This window comes from Diabrotica virgifera, chromosome 9, assembly GCF_917563875.1.
Source record: "Diabrotica virgifera virgifera chromosome 9, PGI_DIABVI_V3a".
Classification (NCBI taxonomy): Eukaryota; Metazoa; Arthropoda; class Insecta; order Coleoptera; family Chrysomelidae; genus Diabrotica; species Diabrotica virgifera.
In genome coordinates this window covers 36,708,139-36,735,018 of record NC_065451.1, presented here as the reverse complement: position 1 = coordinate 36,735,018, position 26,880 = coordinate 36,708,139, and the positions used below count along the sequence as shown (strand labels likewise).

General features: G+C 31.3%; 1 protein-coding gene across 1 annotated transcript in view; it reads left to right on the top strand.

Moving 5' to 3' along the window:
• LOC114329387 (uncharacterized) overlaps nt 1-26,880 on the top strand; it is a 220,692-nt gene that overhangs the window by 164,424 nt on the left and 29,388 nt on the right. Inside the window, exon 3 of the mRNA XM_050662034.1 lies at nt 16,945-17,138. Coding sequence (XP_050517991.1) covers nt 16,945-17,138 — 194 coding nt within the window. The remainder of the gene's footprint in view (nt 1-16,944; nt 17,139-26,880) is intronic.

Here is a 26,880-nt window from a genome sequence, read left to right as displayed (position 1 = left end):
TATCATTAACAAACTCATTGGAGGTTTCTAATATTAAGGGTAATTAATTTACTGTAATAAACGTATCTATCAGTTATTAACAATAAAACTAAAATATCTCGAAAACTAATAATTTTAGGTATAGGGAATATTTAAAAGATATGCAAGTATAATGGAACAACGTTTCGATGGTAATATAAAATACAGGGTGTGGTGTTACATTTAAAAATAGGAAGAAAATCTTGTATTTACATTTTGACTTACCCTGTATACAATTTGTGTAGTTATAAAAAACTTGTACATTGTTGCAAAACTACTTTAATATTAACAGTCAAAAGCATTAAAAAAATAAGTTTATATTGCACCGTTAGAAACATACAGGGCGATCTAATCAGTATGATTTTTTAATAAAAGTGCTCGTAACTTTGAAACACTCAGTATAACCCTAGTCAAGTGTTACATTTCTAGAATCAGAAAAATGTAGAGAAACCAGATTTTAAATAAAATACAGGGTGTTCCATTTAAAAAAGCAAAACTTTAGTTTGGCACCGTGTTATGGAGGACCCTGTATATTTCTCACTAATTTTAAAATGTGTACATTAAAGGTGTCTATAACTTTTATTAGCAACTTTTTTTCATATATTTGATAATAACAGATATATTGGACTTTGTCACAGAAGTTGATCACCCTATATACTGTTTCTTTTTTGTACAATTATTTAAGGCACCTTCTTCTTATGGTGGCGTGCACCTATAGTGTGTTGGCGAATTATCTTAAGGTCAGACGTCTGTCTTTTGCGGCGTGCAAAATTCGTCAGTGTTAGTTATGCCTGTCCAGTCTTTATATTTCGCAGTCACGATATTTGTTTGCGACCTACTCCGCTCTTGCCCTCAATCTTTCCTTGGATGATTAGTTGAGAAATTGCGTATTTTTCCCCTCGCAGGATATGGCCTAGGTATCCAATTTTTCGTGGCTTGACCAAGTTGAGCAATTCTCTCTCAGTATTTGCTCTTCTTAAGATTTTCTCGTTTTTCACCCTATCTCCCCATGGTTTGCGGAACATTCTTCGCAATGTCCACATTTCGAAGGCCTCCAACTTATTAATGGAATATATTTTCAACTACCATGTCTCCAGGCCGTATAACAATATGTACCACACATAGCACTTAACCATTCTGTAACGGAGATTGAAGGAAATATTGCGGTTACAAAGTAGCGGTTTAAAGTTAATAAATGCTTGTCTTGCTTGTTCGATAAGGCATTTTATTTAAGCACCACTCTGTATAAATTTCAAAAATACTATAATAATACACGGTAAGTTAATTTAGTTGGGTCAGTTATGATACGAGATAAATATAGATAAATCTTCTTCTTCTTAGCCTTCTATCGTCCACGTTTGGACATAGGCCTCTCCCAAGTCCTTCCATCGGTCTCTATCCTGAGCAACATATTTCCAATTCGTTCCGGCTACTCTTTTAATATCATCAACCCATCTCATCTGTGGTCTTCCTCTCGGTCGTTTACTTTGGTAAGGTCTCCAATGTTGTATCGTGGCATTCCAACGTTGGTCTTTTTGTCTAACAGTGTGGCCTGCAAAGCTCCATTTAAGTTTGGCAACTTTTGTTGTTATGTCCTCGACTTTTGTTTTTGATCTTACCCAGTCGCTCCTCTTTTTATCTGACAGTCGTATACCTAACATTGCTCTTTCCATAGCTCTTTCTGTTGTAGCTAGTTTATTCATATTTGCCTTGGTTAGGGTCCAGGTTTGACACCCATATGTCATGATAGGAAGGATGCACTGGTTGAACACTTTGGTCCTCAAATATTGAGGTATTTTGCGGTTCTTAAGTATCCAACCAAGTTTTCCAAATCCTGCCCATGCTAGTCTTGCTCTCCTATTAATTTCCGCATTTTGGTTTTCTTTGTCAAGTTTCAGGATTTGGCCTAGGTAGATATATTCCTGGACTTTTTCTATCTCACTACCATTTATAGTTATGCGTCTGGGGTCATCTGTGTTTGTCATTATTTTTGTTTTCTTCATGTTCATTTTTAGACCGACGTATTGGGAGCTGCCTGCGAGTTCCTCTATCATAATTTGCAGTTCCTCGAATGAGCTCGCTATAATCACAATGTCGTCAGCGAATCTGAGGTGATTTAGCTTCTTGCCATTAACGTTAATGCCATAGGTTGACCAATTTGTCGTTTTGAAGACGTCTTCTAGTGCTAGGTTGAAAAGCTTCGGCGATATTACGTCTCCTTGTCTCACGCCTCTCTTAATAGGGATGGGATTTGTATTTTCGTCTAGTTGTACTACCATAGTTGCATTTTCATATATATTATGTATTAGTTGTCTATATCTCGAATCTATTCTACAATTATTAATAGCTTGTTCTATGGCCCACATCTCGATACTATCAAACGCCTTTTCATAGTCTACGAAGGCAAGAAATACGGGTAGTTGGTATTCATTTGCCTTCTCTATCAATGTTCTCATTGTCAGCAGATGGTCTGATGTACTATATCCTTTGCGGAAGCCAGCCTGTTCCACTGGTTGGTAATTGTCCATTTTGTAGGTCAACCGGTTATTAATAATTCTCATGAATAGTTTGTATACTTGACTGAGCAACGATATCGGTCTATAATTCTGTAGATCACATTTGTCCCCTTTTTTGTGTAAAAGTATTACTAGACTTTCGTTCCAGTCTTTAGGGATCTTGCTATTATGGAGACATTTATTAAATAGCTCTGTTAGTATAGGGATTGTTACTGTCTTGCTTGTTTTCAAGAGCTCGGCAATTATACCGTCCTGTCCTGGAGCTTTATTATTTTTTATTTCTTTTAAAGCTCTTTCTATTTCGAATCCCTTTATATTTGGTAGTACTTCTGATCCCACGTTTTTTATTTTTCTTTTGACGTTCTCCTTTGTTGATTCATTAGGCTGGCTTTGCGAGCTGTACAATCTTTTGTAGAAGTCTTCGACTATTTTTGTTATTTTATATTTGTCCTTCTCTTCCTTACTATTGGCGTCTTTAATTTTAATGATTTTTTGAACACCCAATGCGGGTCTTAGACATTTTAAGCCTCTGTTGTTTTCAATGACTCGCTCTATTATGTTCTCGTTCCATTTTTGTAAGTCGCGTTTTAGTTCTTTTCTAATTGTTTTATTAAGTTCTATGTATTCTTGAGTATGGCGTTTGTTTTGCGTTAGTAGTTGTCGTCTTTCCGTCATTAGTTGTTTAGTTTCGTTGCTTATTTTGTCTTCTTTAGTACTTGTTTTCTTTGCGACCTGTAGTCCGGCTTCGAGAAGGTTCTTATTGATGTTTTTGTTAATTTCGTCAATTTCATCTTGATTATGTGAAGGATCATATTTGAACTTATCCGCTAAGACCTCTCGGAATTGCTCTTCATTTGTTTTTACTTATACTCTATAGATATACTCTATAGATAAATACGAGATGTAAAAGAGATATGCCCTTAATATCACAAATGAGGTTTCCTATTTGGTCTTGAATCTTGAATATTATTCCAAATCTCGAGAGCTACTGTTTCTACCTCTTCTAAGGTTCTAGGACAAAAATGTTCGATTGGGTTAAGATCTGGACTAAAGGAGGCCGTAGATCACAAAAGTCCGTAGATTTACCTGTTATAAATTTTCGGTTACAGTTCGTGCATCATGAGGTCTTGCAGTATCGTGCATTAGCAAAAAATTGTTACTAGTATAAGGAACCGATAGCATGGTAGCTAAATCCTTTGCTATGTAAGGTCATTGCTTGAACACACTTATCGCGGGTCAAATTCCTTGTAGCGCGTTCCATTTCCAACAAAAAAAAACAAAAATTACGGACTTAAATAAAAAATCTACTAATTTTTACAGAAAACCAGACACTTTTTGACTGTTAACAATTTGACATTTATTAAATTGTTAATTTATCATAGCCTACTTTAGGTTTGTTTATTTAACTATAACTAAAAATATTAACTAGAAAATAAGGAGTTATTTTCGAAAAACATGGATAGTTGTGAAAGTACCTAACTTTTTTTATTTTCCAATAAAAGCGAATGAATTAAAAAACAAAATGTTAAGAAAACCTGTGGCTATAGTTGGGTTTTAATTTGAGTATTTTATAAATGCTCGAATATTCCACAGGGTGTAGCAAACTTTAAGAAAAACACAGTCAGATTGGTACACTCGGTTTACAATGACGATTTACCTGTCTAGCAACAATATTATCACATCGATATTGTTAAAGAATAAGGCTATACATATTAAAAATCACTTAAATCGGACAACAGGTTTAGGAAATACGAGACATCAATAATGCCCCATTTTTAAGATGGTGCGTTAATTTTACTGCTTAGTATACAATAATAAACAATAATTTGTTTCTAAACAAAGAAGATAACTTATAATTCGAGAACATTATTTAGTTTTTGCTATATATAAATAATATCGGACATATATAATCATGCAAGGTAAGGATTGGAGTGCTGTTAAATATTTTCTTCTCAGGAAGTAACTGCTTAATGCAGATAAAGACCTTTGTCTAATTGCAAACAGTTAGAATTTACGAGTTACGTTAAGTGTATGGTCAAATAAATTTTGTGCTCGAAACAGTTACAGAGCAGCTGGAAGCTACGCGAAGTTCAAGATGAATAGGTGAAAAAACGGTATCATGCTACATGGTATCATGTTGATTTGTGTTTGTGAGTATTCACCAGACTTTTTACATTCACAAGAATTAATATAATTAACAGAACTAATAGCACGAGAGACGCTAGATATTTTTGGTTCAGTATTTCAGACAATCTGAAAATTTTTCAGGTAACTCTTCCATGACAGTCTACGAAAAATTTAAAATTTTAAAAATGGCTCGGACTATCAAGGAACTTGGCCACCCCTGGTCTAATACAAAAATGCCGGTCTAGCTGGAGGGTAGCAGTCATTTTCCCCAAAAATCCCAACGAAATTTAAAAAAAGGGTAAAAATTGTTATTATAAAAAATATCTTTGAGGTGACTTTAAAGTAAATTTAAATATTCAAAAATAAGGAAAATAAACAAGGCAGGAGATTTACCTCTGAAATATCCTTGCATGGGCGCTGCAGGATTATTTTCGGGGGGAGTAATTGGGGTTGGGGGAAATGTTGGAGTAATTATTATATATTTTAGATTTCCCCTATATCTGTTAATTAATATTAATTTAATAATTTATTTTATATTAATCAAATTTTGCAAACATGAATACCAAAAGTTAATTTTATTATCATAAATACATATATAGAGAGGTTCAAAATTATGGAATAAATTTATTTTTTCGAGAATAGGCCACTTTGGAGAATAATCCATTCTTTTAAAATGATGAAAGGGTTGCCAATGCAAGTCCATTATACTATTGACTATTGGATATAGAAATTGAGTCAATACTCGCAATCTTATTAAAGTTTGTATTTTTTAATAGGTGATACACAATCATGGGGAAACCGGTTTCGAGGCTTACAATTTCTGCCTCATCATCAGGCCCAGTTCATAAAGTCTTCACAATTACAAACCACAAGCTAAAAATCATAAAAAGACAAAAATATACATATATTTTATAAAAACAACTATGTCTTGATTTTAATTAAAATACATACAATGAAGCAAAACAACTGAAGAGTACTGAACTTAGTAGTCTATAGAGTATATACTGAGATATTTTGCCATTGGGAGTGACCAATCTGATGAGAATTGGTTGGTATATAATATAATATATACTACCATCAATCCTTAAGTGGTTAAGGGCTGATGGACACTTGACAAGATAGTATATAGTATATAATATCTTCTATATACCAGATAGTATATACCAAGCAATTCTCATCAGATTGGTCACTCCCAATGGCAAAATGTCTCAGTATACACTCTATATAGACTACTAAGTGCAGTACTCTTCAGTTGTTTTGCTTTATTGTATGTATTTTAATTTAAATCAAGACATAGTTGTTTTTCTATAATATGTACATTTCTGTCTTTTTGTGATTTTTAGCTTGTAGTTTGTAATTGTGAAGACTTTATGTACTGGGCCTGATGATGAGGCAGAAATTGTAAGCGTCGAAACCGGTTGCCCCATGATTGTGTAACAACTATTAAAAAAATACAAACTTTAAGATTGCGAGTATTGACTAAATTTCTACATCCAATAGCCCTTCTTTTAAATTAGATCTTCTTTCATAGTCTGTTCAATTTTCAACTTTTAATATGAAGAAACGATGGAAATATAATTTAACGACAAAAAGATTGCCATCTTGATTTCTCTTGTTCATCGTTTTTAATAAGGTTTTTTTATAATATATTTATTGAGCCTAATTAGAAGCGTGTGATATAAAAAATATCAGAGCTATTATAAATGTATTAGGTAAAAAGTAGCCCTATTTCAAACGGTTTTTTAATAAAATTTTTGATGGAATGTTATTTTTTGAAGTGAAAACTTCTTTACGGACGTTGTGCACTTTCTTTGGATAGGGGAAAAAGCATTGAATTCGCGACCGTCATCGCGACCCTCATCGCGACCGTCATTGCGACCGTCATCGCTCATGCTATATATTATGTGTATGTATATACCGGGTGGTGAATTGGAAAACGGGCCATAGGAAACTCAATGTAAAATTCTAAATTGTTGAATTCCTGCTTCCCTAATTATTTTACATCAAAAGTCATGAGAAACTATTTGTAGAGGATTAAAATCTGTATTAAAAACAAAAGTTAAAATTGCTCTACGATTTAAACAGAGTCCACAATTTTGAAAAATAGAATACATTTGCCATAGTGCGTAAAAGTAAGGCCACACGTTACTATTTCTGACAGTTCGCAAACTATTGACTGAATAAAACATATTTATTATTACTACTTTCTCCTCAACTGAGGACATCTTTTCGACTTTATTGTTTTTTAAACAATAAAAACGATAAAATAAAAATACTGACAGTTCAAAATATTGGTAATATAATAATTTCATTGTGACCGAAGGCAACCTTATACACATTCTTGCACTATGTGTGGCCTAAATTTGGCAAACACTTTGATAAAATTTATTATATTTTACAAAATTTTGGAATGTGTTTAATTCGTAGAACAATTTTAACAATTGTTTTCAATAAAGATTTCAATCCTCTACAAATAGTTTCTGATGTCTTTTAATGTAGAATAATTAGGGAAGCAGAAATTCAACAGTTTAGAATTTTACATTGAGTTTCCTATGGCCCGTTTTCCAATTCACCACCCTGTATACATTGTGTAGACGTATTTAAATTTATAATAAATGTAAAACCTATTTTTCGATAGAGAAAAAGGATTTATTTCGCGACCGTCATAGCGACCGTCATCTCTTCGGCGAAATAAATTTTGTATATATACTAATTTATTATGTGTATGTATATATAAATTGTATAGAAGTATTAAATTTAAAATAAATATAAAACCTATTTTACGATGGGGAAAAAAGATTAATTTCGCGACCATCATAGCGACCGTCATCTGTCCGGCGAAATAAATTTTGTAGGTACAATATACATATATTTTATGTGTATGTATATATAAATTGTGTAGAAGTATTAAAATTTAAAATAAATGTGAAACCTATTTTTGGATGGTGAAAAAGGATTTATTTCTCGACTTTCATAGCGACCGTCATCTCTTCGGCGAAATAAATTTTGTACGTGTATTTATTATCTGTATGTATACATAAATTGTGTAGAAGTATTTAAATTTAAAATAAATATAAAATCTATTTTAGAATGGGGAAGAAGGATTGATTTCGCGATTGTCATCGCGACATCGCTTCGACGAAATAAATTTTGTACGTATATTATCATAATATACGTATAATAATATGTAGTAATATTATCTATTTTCTGATTGAACTCACGAAATGTAAATTGCTTGTTGAAGTGAAAACTTCTTTAGGGACGTTGTGCGATTTTTGGATAGCGGAAAAAGCATTGAATTCGCGACCGTCATTGCGACCGTCATCACTTATGCTATATATATTATTTGTATGTATATGTAAATTGTATAGAAGTATTTAAAGGCTATAGCGGGATAAGGTGGTCAAAATTGCACCAGGCTCGATTCAGTTTTGGGTTTAGCCATTCGAAAATATATAATTGAAAACTCACTCAGCCAAATTTTCAAGTCCCTAGGTGCATCGGGGGGTCCGCTATGGAAAAAAACGTGTTTTTTTGAAAACATTTTTTTCCAGACGCTGTATTGCTGCAAAAAATCTGAAAAAAATAATGAATGCGTATCTTAACAATACAAAGCTGCCTGATTTTTTTCAGATTTTTAGCTTTAAAATTGAGCGCAGAAAAATTTTTTGAAATTTTCAAAAAATTTTTAGGTTATGTTGTAAATTTTTCGCCAACTTTAAAATATTAGTATTTTGTGTATTTTTTTCCATTCTTTCGAATGGCATAGGCATCATTATCATTTTCGACGTGGAAAATACCTAAAAATCGAAAAAACTGTTTTTTTTGGCATTTTCAAGTTTTTAACTCATAAACTCAACAACATACAGCTAAATTAATCATCATTTACATTTTTATATGTATTGTTACATTTACAATCAAAATTAGCTATTAGAACTTATTTTTTTCCTACATCATGCCGAAAAACCCCGTTTTCGGCGTTTTTACTAAATAGCCTCAGAAATCAGTAAAAAATAATAATTCTTTTAACGTTTAAAAAATTAAAATTTTGTTGTTCTCGATAGAATGTAATACAATTATTACTTAAATAAATTATTTTTTGTTTTGCACGATTGTTTGAATTTCATATATAATAATATCGTCCCATTAAGGGTACCCTGCCATAGGCTTATAAAAAAATCAATAAATTAATTTTTTTAACGTTTTAACGTTTAAAAAATAAAATTTTTGTAGTATTCGATAGAAAATGTTGCCTCTTTATAAAAATGCTTGTTGCGGTTGCGATTTTCAAAGCGCGCTAAGGTTAAAAAAGCTGGGCACTTTGGTGCCGTACGCAAGGAAGCGCTTCTAGCCACGTTTTTGGAAAAAACTCAGGATAAACCAGTCCTCAAGTACCCGCCATTGAAGCCACTAACTACTTACGTAATAAAAATATTTTTAAAATAATAAAATAAGAAAATCTACGGTTTCGTTTTGATTAAAAACTAAAAACAAATAAATAAAAAAAAATTTTATTAAACGTTAATGAGGAATTATTATTTAAATAAATAGTTACTAATTTATTTGAATTACTTAATTGATTAAATAGTGCAACCTAAAGAGTGCAGAGTGTTTAAAGGGATTAATAAATTAATTATTAAAAAGTTACTACACAATCATAAAATTACAAAATTCAAATTAATATACAGCATGGTGCAAAGAAAGAAATAAATTCGTTATTTCGTAAACTGGCGACTTCTGGAAAAATACCGAAACGGGTCGAGTGTGATACGAGTCACGTCATCCATCTGGGCGTGATGACGTAATCGATGATTTTTTTAAATGAGAATATGGGTCGTGTGGCAACTCATTTCAAAGGATATTCAGTTCTCTATTCATTAATATAAATACTAACACATTTATTTATACAGGGTGACCAAAAAAAAATTGAATTAAATTAATTGACATAAAAAGAAGAATTTAAGTAATGTATTTACTTCAAAATATATTTTACTGCTGTTAGAAAACAGAAGAACATGTTTGAGATATAAACATTGCTTTTCCCTTAAATTCAATGTTCAAGCCAGCTCCTGCTAGCCACCTGCCTCTTGGAAGTTTGAACATTTTATTTAAGCGAAAAGCAATGTTTATTTTTCGAATAAACCTTTTTTCCGTTTTCTGAAAGTAAAATATATTTTGAATTAAATAAATTACATACATTATTTTTTTTTGTAAATTAATTTATTAAAAAAAATTTAGTCACTCTGTATAAATAATAAGGGTAATGTTTCCATTGTTTTCAATCTGGTGGGATGTAGAGTAATATTTTTGATGTTATTTTATGTGCTATTAGATTGAAAACTTAGTCCTTTCTAATAATGGTAATGTTTATACTACTGAATAGAGAATTGAAGAACCTTTCGAATAACCAAATTATTGTAAAGTCCCAGTGATTGGCTGTGTACCATAGTTAAAAAACTTACACAGAATTAAAAAACTTCGGTTTGTATAATGGTATAAAATTCTATTAAAAAACTTTTAAAAAAGTCATCCAAATAGATTATAGAAAAACATCAGAATATTTTCTATCTAGTCAGATGACATTCTGTTTAGTTACTGAAACTATAGCCCGCTAGTTGATATATTATTATGTAGTCTTCAAAATTAAATAATTATTTATTAAAATTTCCCATATAAATAGTTAATCATAAAAATGCCAAAGGAAATAGCTTCAGAATAACATTAAAATTATACTTTTGAAATGCGGCACAATGTCGATATTAATGGATTTTACTAAAGCTCAAAAGCAGCATGGCTTCCCTGCTCGAAAAACTGAAGGGGTACTTGTCACAACGAGTTCGAAGTCAAGACGAAATTCGGTCTGTGTCACTCGTCTTGACTTGTCATTCCAAAAGTATAATTTTAATAAAAATTTTATTTTAATAAAATTATGTAATTTTAAAAACTATATATCAACTAATGGGCTAGTTTCAATTACTACACAGAATGTCACTGAAGATGATTTGACTAGATCGAAAACATTCTAGATGTTCTTGGATGACTTTTTTAAAAGTTTTTTAATAAAATTTTATACTATTATACAAACCAAAGTTCTTTACTACTATGGTTTTTCAAATAACCGTTATTCTCATTAAAAAAATTCATCGATTACGTCATCGCGCCCATATGGATGACGTCACTACTAGTATGATATATATGCCAAAAAATCACAATTAAAAATCGACCTCTTTCGGGATTTTTCCTTAGAGTCGACAGTTTAATAAATAACGAATTTATTCCTTTCCTTTGCATCATACTGTATATTAATTTGAATTTGAATTTTGTAATTTCATGAGTACGTGGTAACTTTTTGATAATTCATTTATTAATCCCTTTAAACACTGCACTCTTTAGGTTGCACTATTTAAGCAATTAAATAATTCAAATAATTTAGTAATTTATTTATATAATAATTCCTCATTAACGTTTAATAACACGATTTTTATTACGTAAATAGTTAGTGACTTCGACGGCAGTACTTGAAGAGTGTTTTTTTTTGTATCGAACACTACAAAAATTTTATTTTTTAAACGTTAAAAAAATTAATTCATTGATTTTTTTATAAGCCTATGGCACGATACCCTTAATGGGACGATATTATTATATATGAAATTCAAATAATCGTGCAAATAAATCACTTATTTAAGTATTAATTGTATTACATTCTATCGATAACAACAAAATTTTAATTTTTTAAACGTTAAAAAAATTATTTTTGATTGATTTTTGAAGCTATTTAATAAAAAAAAATAAGTTTTATTAGCTGATTTTGATAGTAAAGATAAAAATACATACAAAAAGGTAAATTATGATTAATTTAGCTGTATGTTGTTGAGGTTATGAGTCAAAAACTTCAGTAAAAAAAAAGGTTTTTTCGATTTTTAGGTATTTTGCCACGTCGAAAATGATAATGATGCCTATGCCATTCGAAAGAATGGAAAAAAAATTCACAAAATAACAATATTTTAAAGTTGGCGAAAAATTTCCAACATAATCTAAATTTTTTTTGAAAATTTCAAAAAATTTTCTGTGCTCAATTTTGAAGCTAAAATTATGAAAAAAAAATCAGGGTGCTTTGTATTGTTAAGATACGCCTTCATTAATTTTTTCAGATTTTTTGCAGCAATACGGCGTCTAAAAATAATTGTTTTCAAAAAAACACGTTATTTTCCAAAGCACCTAGCTCCTGGGGATCCTGTTATTTTTTAATCAAAACGAAACCGTAGATTTTCTTATTTTATTATTTTAAAAATATTTTTATTACGTAAGTAGTTAGTGGCTTCGACGGCGGGTACTTGCGGACTGGTCTATCCTGAGTTTTTTCCAAAAACGTGGCTAGAAGCGCTTCCTTGCGTACGGCACCAAAGTGCCGAGCTTTTTTTAACCTTAGCGCGCTTTGAAAATCACAACCGCAACAAGCAGTTTTATAAAGGGGAAACATTTTCTATCGAATACTACAAAAATTTTATTTTTTAAACGTTAAAACGTTAAAAAAATAATTTATTGATTTTTTTTATAAGCCTATGGCAGGGTACCTTTAATGGGACGATATTATTATATATGAAATTCAAAAAATCGTGCAGAACAAAAAAATTATTTATTTAAGTATTAATTGTATTACATTCTATCGAGAACAACAAAATTTTAATTTTTTAAACGTTAAAAGAATTATTTTTTTTACTGATTTCTGAGGCTATTTAGTAAAAACGCCGAAAAACGGGGTTTTTGAGCATGCTGTAGGAAGAAAATAAGTTCTAATAGCTGATTATGATTGTAAATGTAACAATACATATAAAAATGTAAATGATGATTAATTTAGCTGTATGTTGTTGAGTTTATGAGTCAAAAACTTCAGAAAATGCCAAAAAAAAACAGTTTTTTCGATTTTTAGGTATTTTCCACGTCGAAAATGATAATATGGCATATGCCATTCGAAAGAATGGAAAAAAATACACAAAAAAACAATATTTTAAAGTTGGCGAAAAATTTACAACATAACCTAAAATTTTTTTGAAAATTTAAAAAAAATTTCCTGCGCTCAATTTTAAAGCTAAAAATCTGAAAAAAATCAGGCAACTTTGTGTTGTTAAGATACGCATTCACTATTTTTTTTGAGATTTTTTGCAGCAATACAGCGTCTGGAAAAAAATGTTTTCAAAAAAACACGTTTTTTTCCATAGCGGACCCCCCGGAGCACCTAGGGACTTGAGTCTGATTTGGCTGAGTGAGTTTTCAATTATATATTTTCGAATGGCTAAACCCAAAACTGAATCGAGCCTGGTGCAATTTTGACCATATTATCCCGCTATAGCCTTTAAAATAAATGTAAAACCTATTTTAGGATGGAGAAAAAAGATTTATTTGGCGACCGTCATAGCGACCGTCATCTCTTCGCCGAAATAAATTTTGTACTTTTCTATATTACGTGTACCTATACATAAATTGTATAGAAGTATTTAAATTTAAACTAAATGTAAAACCTATTTTTCGATAGAGAAAAAGGATTTATTTCGCGACCGTCATCTCTTCGGCGAAATAAATATTTTGTACGTATATGTATTGAAGTTAAAACTTCTTTAGAGACGTTGTGCACTTTTTGGATGGAGAAAAAATATTAAATTAGCGACCGTCATCGTTTCGACGAAATAACTTTTTGAAGTGAAAATTTCTTTAGGGACGTTGTGCACTTTTTAGATAGGGAAAAGGTATTGAATTAGCGAACGTCATGGCGACCGTCATCGCTTCGGCAAAATAAATTTTTAAAGTAAAAACTTCTTTTGGGGACGTTGTGCACTTTTTATATGGGAAAGAAGTATTGAATTAGCGACCGTCATCGCTTCGGCGAAATAAATTTTTGAAGTGAAAACTTCTTTAGGGACGTTGTGCACTTTTTGGATGGGGAAATATTAAATTTTAATGGGGAGAAAGTAATAAATAAGCGACCGTCATCACTTCGACGAAATAAACATTTGTAGTGAAAACTTCTTTAGGGACGTTGTGCTCTTTTTGGATGGAAAAAAGTATTAATTATCGACCGTCATCGCGACCGTCATCGCTTCGATGAAATAAATTTGTAAAGTGAAAACTTCTTGAGGGACGTTGTGCACTTTTTGGATAGGGGATAAGTATTGAATTAGGGACCGTCATCGCTTCGACGAAATAAATATTTGAAGTGAAACTTCTTTAGGGACGTTGTGCACTTTTTCGATGGAAAAAAGTATTAAATTAGCGATCGTCGTCGTTTCGATGACATCAATTTTTGAAGTGGAAACTTCTTGAGGGACGTTGTGCACTTTTTGGATGGAGAAAAATATTAAATTAACGACCTTTATCGCTTCGACGAAATAAATGTTTGAAGTCAAAAATTTCTTTAGGGACGTTATGCACTTTTTGGATGGGGATAAATTACTAAATTAGGGACCGTCATCGCTTCGACGAAATAAACATTTGAAGTGAAACTTCTTTAGGGACGTTGTACACATTTTGGATGGGGGAAAAGTATTGAATTAGGGACTGTCATCCATCGCTTCGACGAAATAAATATTTGAAGTGAAACTTCTTTAGGGACGTTGTGCACTTTTTCGATGGAAAAAAGTATTAAATTAGCGACCGTCATCGCTTCGATGAAATCAATTTTAGAAGTGGAAAGTTCTTGAGGGACGTTGTGCACTTTTTGGGATAGGGAAAATATTATATTAGCGAACCTTCATCGCTTCGACGAAATAAATTTTTGGAATTAAAACTTCTTGAGGGACGTTGTGCACTTTTTGGATAAGAAAAAATTATTAAATTAGCGACCGTCATCGCTTCGACGAAATAAAATTTTTAAGTAAAAACTTTTTTAGGGACGTTGTGCACTTTTTTATGGAGGAAAGTATTGAATTAGGGCCGTAATCGCTTCGACGAAATAAATATTTAAAATGAAACTTATTTAGGGACGTTGTGCACTTTTTCGATGTAAAAAAGTAATAAATTAGCAACTATCATCGCTTCGACGAAATAAATATTTGAAGTGAAAACTTCTTGAGGGACGTTGTGTACTTTTTGGATGGGGAAAATTATTAAATTAGCGACCGTTATCGCTTCGACGAAATAAATTTTTGAATTGAAAATTTCTTTATGGTCATCACTTCGCTGAAATAATTTTTGTACATATATAAATTATGTGTATGTATACATAAATAGCACAGGGCATACGCATCGCGTACATCTTATATGATATAGGTACAGCACTTCTTTTAGGATGGGGTAAAAGCATTGAGCTCGTAATTTATATACTATAAGAAGTTTTCACTTCTGTCGGCACTCCCACGAGTGCCTTCAATTTTTTTTAATATATCTTAAAATTAAAGACTTAAATCGATTGAAGTCTGCTAAATACCTCTAGCTAGAGTCACTGTTTGGGCAAGTGCAGTTGTTTAAATAATCGCTCTCCGGGATAAAAAAATCGAATAACTTACAAACTCTTTAATGGATCTAGTTGAGATCTAGCACACATCAATAACTTATTAATTGCCATAATTTCAAGCAGTTATGGGTATAGCTATATAATGATATTCTTCTAATACGGCACTACAGCCCAAATTGAGCGTTTGCCTCCTTTATTTTTTGCCTCAACCCTTGTTTGTCTGTGGCTGCTCTTCTCCATACAGGAACTCCTAAAAGTACTTGTTCATCGCTGTTTACTGTGTCTTTCCAGCGCTTTTTTGGCTTTTTACCCGGTCTCTTTCCCTGAACTCTAGCGTTCAATGCTCTTTTTGGTAGCCTATCCTCTCCCATTTTTATCACATGTCCAGCCCATTGCAATCTTTGTATTCTAATGGAGTCTGACAGGGATGTTTCCTTATAAAGTTGATAAATATCGTTGTTTTATCGAATTCGCAAGATTCCGTTTTCCCTCACAGATCCTAGTATTCTCCTCAGTATACTTTCCTTTCGAATGTGTCAAGTTTGTTTTTGGATGTTTCCTTCAGGACCCATGCTTCACTGCCATAGCGTGCTATTGGTCGAATGAAGGTTTTAGGGGAGATATGCCTGAGACGGCATACTTTTTTTTAATGTTTTGTAATCGATAATCGATAGAGTTAGACATGTAATAAAAATTAAAGTCAGTGCTAGGAACATTTACATAAATATAACAATATTTTTTAACACGGTACATATTATAGTTTTTTTCTGAGAAAATAAATTGTAAAGTATTACATGTGCCATCTCACCCACATACATGTGGGTAAGATGGCATACCCTTGAAATAAAGGCACTAATCTCGACTCATAAGTCACAAATAATTTTTTTTGTAGTCTTGGGTACACCGGCACATTCGGAATATGACCACTTGCCACAAATTTGGCAAGGTTAGTCATTTGGCACATCTTGCCAGGTTTTTCGAGAACGAGATAATGAAAAGAGGCCATTACAAAAAATGCAAGCAGCATCTTCCTCGTCACTTGTCTCAATATCGACGGAATCGATTTTGTCGGTTCGAATTCCTCTTAAAACGATCCATAACTGTAACGACAAACTTCAATCATATAACAAAATTAATGCAGTGTAAAAACGCATAAGGGTGAGATGGCATACCTATGCCATCTTATCCACCTGCTTACTATGCCATCTCAGGCAACATTGCAATCATACCGTTTTTTTAACCTAATTTTTCTTAAGCACATTTTTAAGATATAAATCGATACAGGCGTGATATGCATAAGGTAAAGGAACATCACAAAATTTAAAAACTTAACTCAGGTGTAAAGACTCGCGAATTATAATGTGATACAAAAAAAGTCAATAAATATTTTGTCCTACTTAATTAACATTCCAAAGGCTACTGCTGTCAAAATAAAACTAACATGCATAAGTTCAACAATGTTGACAATTTTTAACTTGAGGAACTGAAAACTGTCACACTAGGCACCAAATTTTGGATAATTTACGAAAAACGCGTGATATGCCATCTCAGCCAGTATGCCGTCTCAGGCATACTTCCCCTATACATTCTCATCTTTGTAGTTCGGTGGACACTTTTAAAATTGTTGATTTATCATCATCTATCCCTCATACCTTTTAGATCCTTCAATAACTATTTTTGTTTTTTAACAGTTTTTCTCTTTAATTTTTGATTTTTTTTGGGCGAGGGATTTTCCTATTCCCCCACCCGTTGATCCTCCACTGGCTAAAGAAGACATATAGTATGAAATATGTATGTATATTGTGATATGAATTAATTATATTTATTCTGTTGTAGCCATACACGATAGTAAACGAACGAAACGGTCGAAGATATAACAATCACCAAAAAAGTAGCAGTTACCAAAATGGTCAGAATACCAGCACGCCCATGCGAGCCCCTTCCGCTTTAAGTAGAGGAAGTGGCTACGAAACCAATGGATCGGACATATACGTCACAAGCGGTGCATACAAAGCTCCTTCCGAAATAAGGTATGTATGGACTAAATCACTTTGTACGTTTTTCGCAGTCAGTCCTTCTAATATTTTACAGATTTATTCTAATAAAAACAGAAAAGGTCTAAATTATCCGATATTATAACAAATAGCAAAAAATAAGTGTCGCACTTGAGGGAGCGACGACAGAAATAAAAAAATTTATAGGCAAAACTGAAAAATTTCGTGTCTGGTCTTGTGGCTACGGTATATGTCATGACAGGTCGGATACAGAGTGATATATTCGCGCGTTTGATTCCGTTTTTAAATGTGCTTAAAAACGCTTTGTACATATTTTATAATAAGTCCTTCTATCTATCTATAAGCGAGATTCCTACAGCCTTTGCCGCTTCTCGCATTTCGACTGCCATCCTTCTCTGTCCATCCATTCGTCTTCTTTGATGGCTCTTTGATAGCTCATTATGTGCTGTACATTTTCTTTCCAGGCAACTGAAGGCCTTCCCCTTCTTCTTCTTTGTTGTGGCCATCCATCTTCATTCATTCGTTTCACGTGACCATACCACACTAATTGTCCCGTGTCAATTCTATAATCTACACTGGAATATATAGTATTTGTCCTTCTAATAACTTCATTCCTGATGTGATCTTTTTTCGATATAACATAGGCTCTCCTTAGATTATCATTTTCAACTACTGCTACTGTTTTTCTATCTTTTTTCGGCCAAACTTCTGCCCCATAAGTCATAATAGGCTCTACCAAGGTTCGATAGATTAAGTCCTTCGATCTGTACTTAGAATAAGTCCTTCTAATAGTTAAATAGTTTTTCCAATGGTGACTTATTCTAAGCTATTCTAACTACGATTTTCTCTACTATTCGACTGATATGGCTGTTTCATTCTCTTTTTCTTCCTTGCTTACTTAATCCTTAAGCCCTGTCTACCCTTGAGGTGTAAGGTATTTGAGGTTTTGGAGTAGAAGCCTCTCCAAATGCCGCGATTTTTGGCCGTCCCGTCGACTCCAATTCTGTCCGACTGTTTCCTAGCCTCTTCAGCACCTTTCCAATCTCGCTATTCCACGTCCTTGCTGGTGTGCCTCTTCTTCGTTTTTGTCCACTATTCCTTGGCACACTTCGTCCATACGGACCATATATAACCGAACCACTAAAGTTTTCTTTGTTTGACCTTGTCTAAACTGATACAACATTACATTGTTCCCGTATAAAATCGTTCCTTAATCTATCGCTATTATTTTACTATTTAGACCAGGACACATCTGTAAAAATATTAGTACATTTGGATGTTGAGAAGTGACTCATATTTTTTGCAGAAATTGCTTGAAAATAACTCATATAATAATATTTGAGTTATCCTCCCACACTCCCACTCAAATAGATCCGGAACATTGTTTAAATAATTAAAATGTCAAAAAATGAAGGAAAAATTCGATTTTTTTCTTGGTTTTTTGATTATAACTTTAAAAGTATTTATTTCGAGAAAAGTTGCACCGACATAAAAGTTGCGTAATTAAATTTCCTACAATATAGGATTAACTATAAATTTTAAAAATTGTCACCCTTGTTGCAAAATAGCAATAATTTCGAAAAAAAAAACATAAAAAAACAAGTATTCGCATTTTGCGTTTTTATACCATTTATACTACACTTAGGAACTTCATATTTCACCCAGAAAAACTTTATGATACGATAAAACAATACTGTAAATTTCATTAGATCGTTTTAACAGATTTTGCAAAATAAAATTTGCAATCCAGATTTCGCAAAAAAATTCATTTTTTCAAAATGTTGCAGCACTAAAAATAAAGCAGACAGCAAGTTGATAATGATTGATAAATTTTAATTTTTAGTACATTTTGAAATAAATAAAGAAATTTGTTTATTGCAAAATAAAAACACATACCTGTCCTTTTAAATAACACTTTTTTAGCAAAAACTTTCTTTGTTTATATATTTTAATTTAGAAAATAAAAGTGTATTATTTTTAAAAATATGCAATTGTTTAAACAATTTTTCACAAACAATAATCAAATTAGTTTGATTTTTGTGGAATTAAAATATGAACATACAACAAAATATAGAGTAAGAAAATAATAAATTAGATAAAGATTGGAAGAAATTTTGGTGGAAATCAACTTGTGTGAATCGAACACCTCTGTCCTGCGCGAAGCACCAAAAATTAATGTTTATTTAAAAAAATTCCTGACGCCGTGGTAGTTAACCGATTTTAATTTTGTAAATTGCAAATGAAAGGTACAGTGTTCTTCTATTTGTAAAAAAAATTAACTTGCTATCTGCTTTATTTTCAGTCCTGCAACATTTTGAAAAAATGAATTTTTTTGCGAAAGCTGGATTGCAAAAGTTATTTTGCAAAATCTATTAAACCGATCTTAACTAAATTTACAGTATTATTTTATCATATCATAAAGTTTTTCTGCGTGAAATATGAAGGTCCTAGGTGTATCAAAAATGGTTGAAAAACGTAAAATGCGAATACTTGTTTTTTTTTATGTGCAATTATTGCTATTTTGCAACAAGGATAACAATTTAAAAAAAAAATTAACCAATCTTATATTGTAGGAAATTTAATTACACAACTTTTATTTTAGTGCAACTTTTCTCGTAAGTGAATACTTTTAAAGTTGTAATCAAAAAACCACGAAAAAACATTTATTTTTTGACATTTTGATTATTTAAACAATATTCCGGACCTTTTTGAGTGGGAGGATAGCTCAATTAGGTATTATTAAATGGGTTAATTCCAAGCAAATTCTGCAAAAAAATTAAAGTCACCTCTCAACGTCCATCCAGACAAACAGATCCGCCCTGGACTAATTATGTTCTAGCGTTTTGAGTCACCCACTCTTTAATCGTGCAAATATAAAGGCTATATAGAGGGATAAGATGGTCAAAAATGCCCCCGCACCGATCAGCTCCGCTACTAATGTTTTCGATAAACGATATAAAACTATGTCCTCATGCAAATTTTTAGCTTCCCAGAGGTCCTGAAACGTCTTAAATCGAGAAAGAATTTTTAGGTTTTATTTTTTTGTGAGCGCAATTTTACTTTAAAAAATTTGAAAAAATTCAAGAGGTTGCATCTTTTGCATCTAGGAAAATTTTTTGATATTTTCAAAAAAAATTTAGGTTATGATAATATGATTTGGCCAACTTATAAACAGTATTTTTTATGTACTTTTTGTCGTTCTTTTGAATGGCAGAGGCAGAATTTTTAATATCTGAGCGGAAAGAACGAAAATATCGAAAAAACCGTTTTTGACTGTCTCGAGATGCATCTCGGGACAGGCAATTTTAGGATTTAGGATCCTGACTACAACAATTAAAAAAAAACTAAAAGTGTGCATTTTGTCATAAAATTTGGTATGTGGGGTGATAATAATATTTGTAACAACTTTCCCAAGTTTTTTCGATATCTCTAACGCGAAGCAAATCCAATCGCATATCGAAAATTCACTCTGTGGATTCGCAGTAGGCCGCGTTTTAGATTTAAAGTTCAGTTGACTATTTTAAAAATTGTGAAAATGTATGACTGTGCAAAATTTCAAATATGTATATATTTTGATAGCCGAAACATAGGGGTGTCTTCCTCTTATATGCAACACACTGTATCTTATCAATTCGATAATTTATTGCAACTAATACAGTCGTATTTTTTATAGATTCAAAATATACAATCAAAATACTAACTAATTCACTAATTTTATCACAAAATGTTCAAGTTGTTGATTACATTGAAGTATTGAACCAATAATTTATGCGTATTAATATAATATAATTATAATATAATAGAGTTTTATGTATAGAAACCCTCAAGTATCTCGGAAACGGCTTGCACAATTTTTATAGGTTTTGGTGGGTAGGGGTTTTTTAATGCAGCCGATATTACTGTGATAATAACATTGTTGTCAGATTTTCCGTTTTTCTGGAAATCTAATGAACTTTCTTACTTCAAATGGAACACCCTGTATACTTTTTTACTACATTTATTAAAAAAAGAATTAAACAAATTATAAAAATCAATTTTTTCAGAACGTGTATCTAGACATTATTTTACGTTTTTTGACCCTTGGGAACAAAAAAGGTCTTTTGTAATTTTTCTCTAAAGTTCATAGTTTTCGAGATATAAATAATTTAAAACTGAAAAAAAAATCGAAGAATGACGATTTTCAAGGTTCAAAAACACAAATAAAAAATATTATTTTTGAAACTGCGGAATACCCAAATTCAAGCTAAACCCTTCTTCCAGGGGCTCGCTATAAAATTTTTTGGCACGTTTTATTCTAAAACATTGCTTTTTAATAAATGTTAATGAAGCGCATATGAGAGGACGGGCGATCGGGCTGCAACTAAAAATAATATTTTAGAACGAAACAAGCTGAAATTACTTACTGTTAACTAATAAAATAAGGCTTTAGCTTGAATTTCTGTACTTCGCAGTTTCAAAAATAATACTTTTGATTTGTGTTCTTTAACCTTGAAAATCGTCATTATTCGATTTCTTTTCAGTTGTAAATTATTTATAACTCGAAAACGATTAACTTTAGAGAAAAATTATAACAGAACTTTTTTGTTCCCAATGGTTCAAAGAACATAAATAATGTCTACCCGGGCCGAAAAAATTGATTTTTATAATTTGTTTAAAAAGTTTTTTTAAATAAATGTAGCAATAACTCCGAAATTATGGCCTTTAGGTATAGGGATCATAAGATGGAAAATAATTAGTCTTTCTTAGGGACTTCAAAACGCAAAAAATATACAGGGTGTTCCATTTGAAAGAAGAAAGTTAATTAGATTTTCAGAAAAACTGAAGATCTGACAACAATGTAAGTATTACTATAATATCGGCCACATTAGAAAACCCCTACGCACCACAATCTATAAAAATCGTGCAAGCCGTTTCCGAGATAATTGAGGGTTTTCATACATAAAACTCACTCTGTATTATTTTATATTATTACACATTAATTGGTTCAATACTTCAATGCAATCAATTTGAACTTTTTATGATAAAATTAGTGAATTAGTCAGTACTTTGATTGTATATTTTGAATATATAAAAAATATGACTATATTAGTTGCAATAAATTATCAAATTGATAAGATACAGAGTGTCGCATTTAAGATGAAGACACCCCTATGTTTCGACTATCAAAATACATATACCTATCCAGATTTGAAATTTTGCACAGTCATACAGGGTGATGGTTCACAATAGTCAACTGAACTCTAAATCTGAAACGCGGCCTACTGCGAATCCACAGAGTGATTTTTCGATATGCGATTCGATTGCTTCGCGTTAGAGATATCGGAAAAAGTTGTTACAAATATTATTATAACCCCACATACCAAATTTTATGACAAAATTCACACTTTTAGTTTTTTTTCAATTGTTGTAGTCAGGATCCTAAATCCTTAAATTGGCTATCCCGAGGTGCATCTCGAGACAGCCAAAAATGGTTTTTTCGATTTTTTCGTTCTTTCTGCAAAGATATTAAAAATTCTGCCTCTGCCATTCAAAATAACGGCAAAAGTACACAAAAAAATACTATTCAAAAGTTGGCCAAATCATATTATCATAACCTAAAAATTTTTTGAAAATTTGAAAAATTTTTCCTGGGCCTATTTTTCATTACAAAAATCTAAAAAAAAATCAAGTTGTTTTGTATTCAAAAGATACAACCTCCTCAATTTTTTCAGATTTTTTAAAGTAAAATTGCGCTCACAAAAAAATAAAACCTAAAAATTCTTCTTTTTCGATTTAAGACGTTTTAGGACCTCTGGGAAGCTAAAAATTTGCATGCGGGCATAATTTTATATCCTTTTTCGAAAACATTAGTAGCGGGGCTGATCGGTGCGGGGGCATTTTTGACCATCTTATCCCGCTATAGACTTTGATACACTTTATATGTATTTTAACTAATATTAGACAATTGTGCAGAATTTATTAAAACTGAAGCCTTAAATATTTTTGGTACCTACCATTCAAAAGAGAGCAACTAGTGTTACCGTAAGCTATTAAAACATTCCCACGTGATTTAAAAACCGATTTTTGCACCAGTTCCCATAGTTTGGATTGCAACAATTCTAATGAAATAGAAAGTTCCGTCTCGAACATAAAAGTACCAACAGTAGTGTTGTTATTATTGCATTGTTTTCTACTTTTTATATCACGATCGAAGAGATAAGACATGTTACTGAAATGTGAAGAATTTCTCAGTCGGAAATCTTATTATTGTTACTTTTTAATTGGCTTGGGTTGAACGGTAACAATTATTGCATAAAATATAACCAATATATAGTCAAACCTGTCAATAACGGCCACTAAAAATGGAGGAACTATTGGTAGCCTAATAAAATAAAAAAAAAATCAAAATGTAATTCCGTACAGGTTGGAATAAGTTTTATATAAAAGTTTAGGTGAATACAAAAGATATTTTCAAAAATGTATCCAAATCATATGAGGGGATCATTGTTTAAATAATTAAAAAGGAGTCGTTTTTGCACAATATTTACTCTTTTAACTGCTGAGGTAATTTACATTTAAATGAAGGTCTTTTGGGATTTTTTCTACAAAGCTGAAGGACAAATCTTGCACCTAAGACTTACTAAATTAAATTTGACCTCCTATTTATTTAAATAATTATATATAAAATTTAAAAATCAAATTGCAAAAAAATATTTTTCCCGTTTTAAATAAGCCCTATAAATTATTTTATTTAACAGGAGAAGTTGCGCTATGTTACCAGTATTAAGCGAAACAAAATTGGTTAAAAAATATTTAATTATTTATATGATATTTAATTTGTTTATTAATTATTACTATATTTTCAATTGCAAAAACGCGGTTGTTACCAAAAGAATATAAGTCTTTGTAAAATCTCGTTACTTTTATTTTTGTTTGTTTTCGATAAATGTATTGATAAATTCAAATTTCAATTTAAGTCCCCTCTAAAACGGCATTTAAAAATTGTTTTAATTTGTTTATAATTTGTTTTTCTAATAACGTCGCGTGGATTAAACATTTTGAGATGCTGTTCCGATAATCCAGTTCCTGGGAATTTTTCACTAATTAACAAAATTTTTTGTCGTTTTTTTCTTCTTCTTTTTTTCCTTTTAGTAAAAGATATAGTTTTGCTTATAGAGGGGGTTTCATTAAGAATGTCCAATCTCTGACTTGTAGATTCTAGACCTTAAAATATTAAGGTTTAACCAAAATCACTTAAATGAAATATGGCTCCTTATTGAGCTACAAGGTGTTTTAATCAAAAATTAAAAAAAATATTTTAGCTCAGTATTTTAAAACTATTCGACGTATCCTTTTCATACTTGGTAAAAAGTGTAAGTACTAAACACCCTATGAAATTATGTTAAATACAAGTTTCCGGCTATTAGCAGAGGCGTACGACGGGGGACAGTAAATGGTTGACCCTTCCGAAATTCTACGTCACTGGTGAAATTGCCATTTTAGCACAATTTTTAGATTCTCTAATACCCTCTATGTAAATAACATTATCTTCACTCGTAACGATAAAGTCATTAGTTTTCGAGATATTTGAAGTTAAACATGTAACGGCACAGTTATTTAGGTATTTTGATTAATGTATTTTGCCGCTTAATTTTTAGTTTCAAATATCTCGAAAACTAATGATTTTGTCATAAAGAATGAATAATATACTCTTCAATCTTAACTATTAAATCATTAGCTTTCGAGATATTTGAAATTAAAAATTAAGCGGCACAAAACATTAATCAAAATAACTGTGCCGTTACATGTTTAACTTTAACTATCTCGAAAACTGATGACTTTATCGTTACGAGTGAAAAGTATATGATTTACATAGCGAGTATTGGAAAATCTAAAAATTGCGCTAAAATGGCAATTTCGCCAGTGACGTACAATTTGGGAAGGGTCAACCATTTTCTTTCCCCTGTCGTACGCCTCTGGTAATAGCAGGTAATCTGTATTTAATATAATTTCATAGGGTGTATAGTACCTTCACTTTTTACCAAGTATTAAAAGGATACGTCAAATAGTTTTAAAATACTGAGCAAAAATAATTTTTAAATTTTTGAATAAAACACCCTGTAATTCAACAAGGAGCCATATTTTATTTAAGTAATTTTAGTTAAATATTAATATTTTGAGATCTAAAATCTACAACTCAGAGATTGGACATTCTTAATGAAACCCCCTCTATAAGCAAAACTATACCTATCTTTTACTGTAAGAAATAAAAAAAGAAGTAAAAACGACAACAAAAATTTGTTAATTAGTGAAAAAATCCCAGCAACTCGATTATCGGAGCAGCATTTCAAAATGTCTAATCCCCGCGACGTTATTCAAAAAAACAAATTATAAACAAATTAGAATAATTTTTAAATGCCATTTTAGAGGGGACCTAAATTGAAATTTGAATTTATCCATACATTTATCGAACATATACATAAAAATAAAAGTAAGGAGATTTTACACAGATTTATATTCTTTTGGTAACAACCGCGTTTTTGCAAGTGAAAATATAGTAATAATTAAAAAACAAATTAAATATCTCATAAATTATTAAATATCTTTTAACCATTTTTTTTTTTCGCTTAATACTGGTAATATAGCGCAAATTAATCTGTTAAATAAAATAATTTATAATGCTTATTTAAAACACAAAACATATGTTTTTGCAAATTTGATTTTTAGATTTTATCTATAATTATTTAAACAAATAGGAAGTCAAATTTAATGTAGTAAGTCTTAGCTGAAAGATTTGTCCTTCAGCTTTGTAGAAAAAACCTCCAAAAGACCTTCATTAAAATTTAAATTACCTCAGCAGTTAAAAGAGTAAATATTGTGCAAAAATGACCCCTTTTTAATTATTTAAACAATGATCCCCTCATATGATTTGTATACTTTTTTGAAAATATCTTTTGTACCCACCTAAACTTTGATATAAAATTTGATTCAACCTGTAGGAATTTACATTTTGATTTACATGTAGTGTAATCTTATTTTACTAGACTATGGTCGTTATAGTGTTCGCTATTGTTAGGTTTTGCAGTCATATTTGGAACTTTTTTAAAAATCTACTAAAACTACTATTACAAAGTAATATCTTCTAATACAAAACATAAAATTACATACTGTACTGGGAAAAAACAGTAGTTAAAATTAAAGTATGTCAATTTTTGGTTGTGTTTCATTTCTTAGTTTTGATTTAAGAACCTCAGCTTCACATTTAAGTAAAATTCGAGACACATCTAAACAATTTTACCATTGTTTTTGCACAATAAATAGTTTGCTCCGCCCCTCAATTTTGCACACACTTCGCTCATATTAGATAAAATGGATTGTGGAGTTTCACATTCGTCCACATCACCATTGTTAGAATTGTCTTTTTCATCATTATAGTTCAGTTCTTCAACAATGACCGTAACAGAAACGTCTTCTAAGGGTAAGAACAGAACCAGTGGGTTGAGGTGGAGGTGTAGGTCGCGGTGGATGCTTATACTACTTAAGTCGCGGTCGATGTCCACAGCACATAGCAAGGAGGTCACCTGCGCTGTCAGTCGAGCTAGAACCACTATCAAGTGAAGTAGTTTAATGAAATTTGAATGACAAAAAGGCTGTGCTTTTGCGATGTTGTGTTAGTCAAGTGATAATAGTGATGAAATGTCAACTGTAAATAATCAGGTCCTCCTCCATATTTCAAAAATTTACTGAATTTAATTACTCTAGGAATTAGGGTACATAC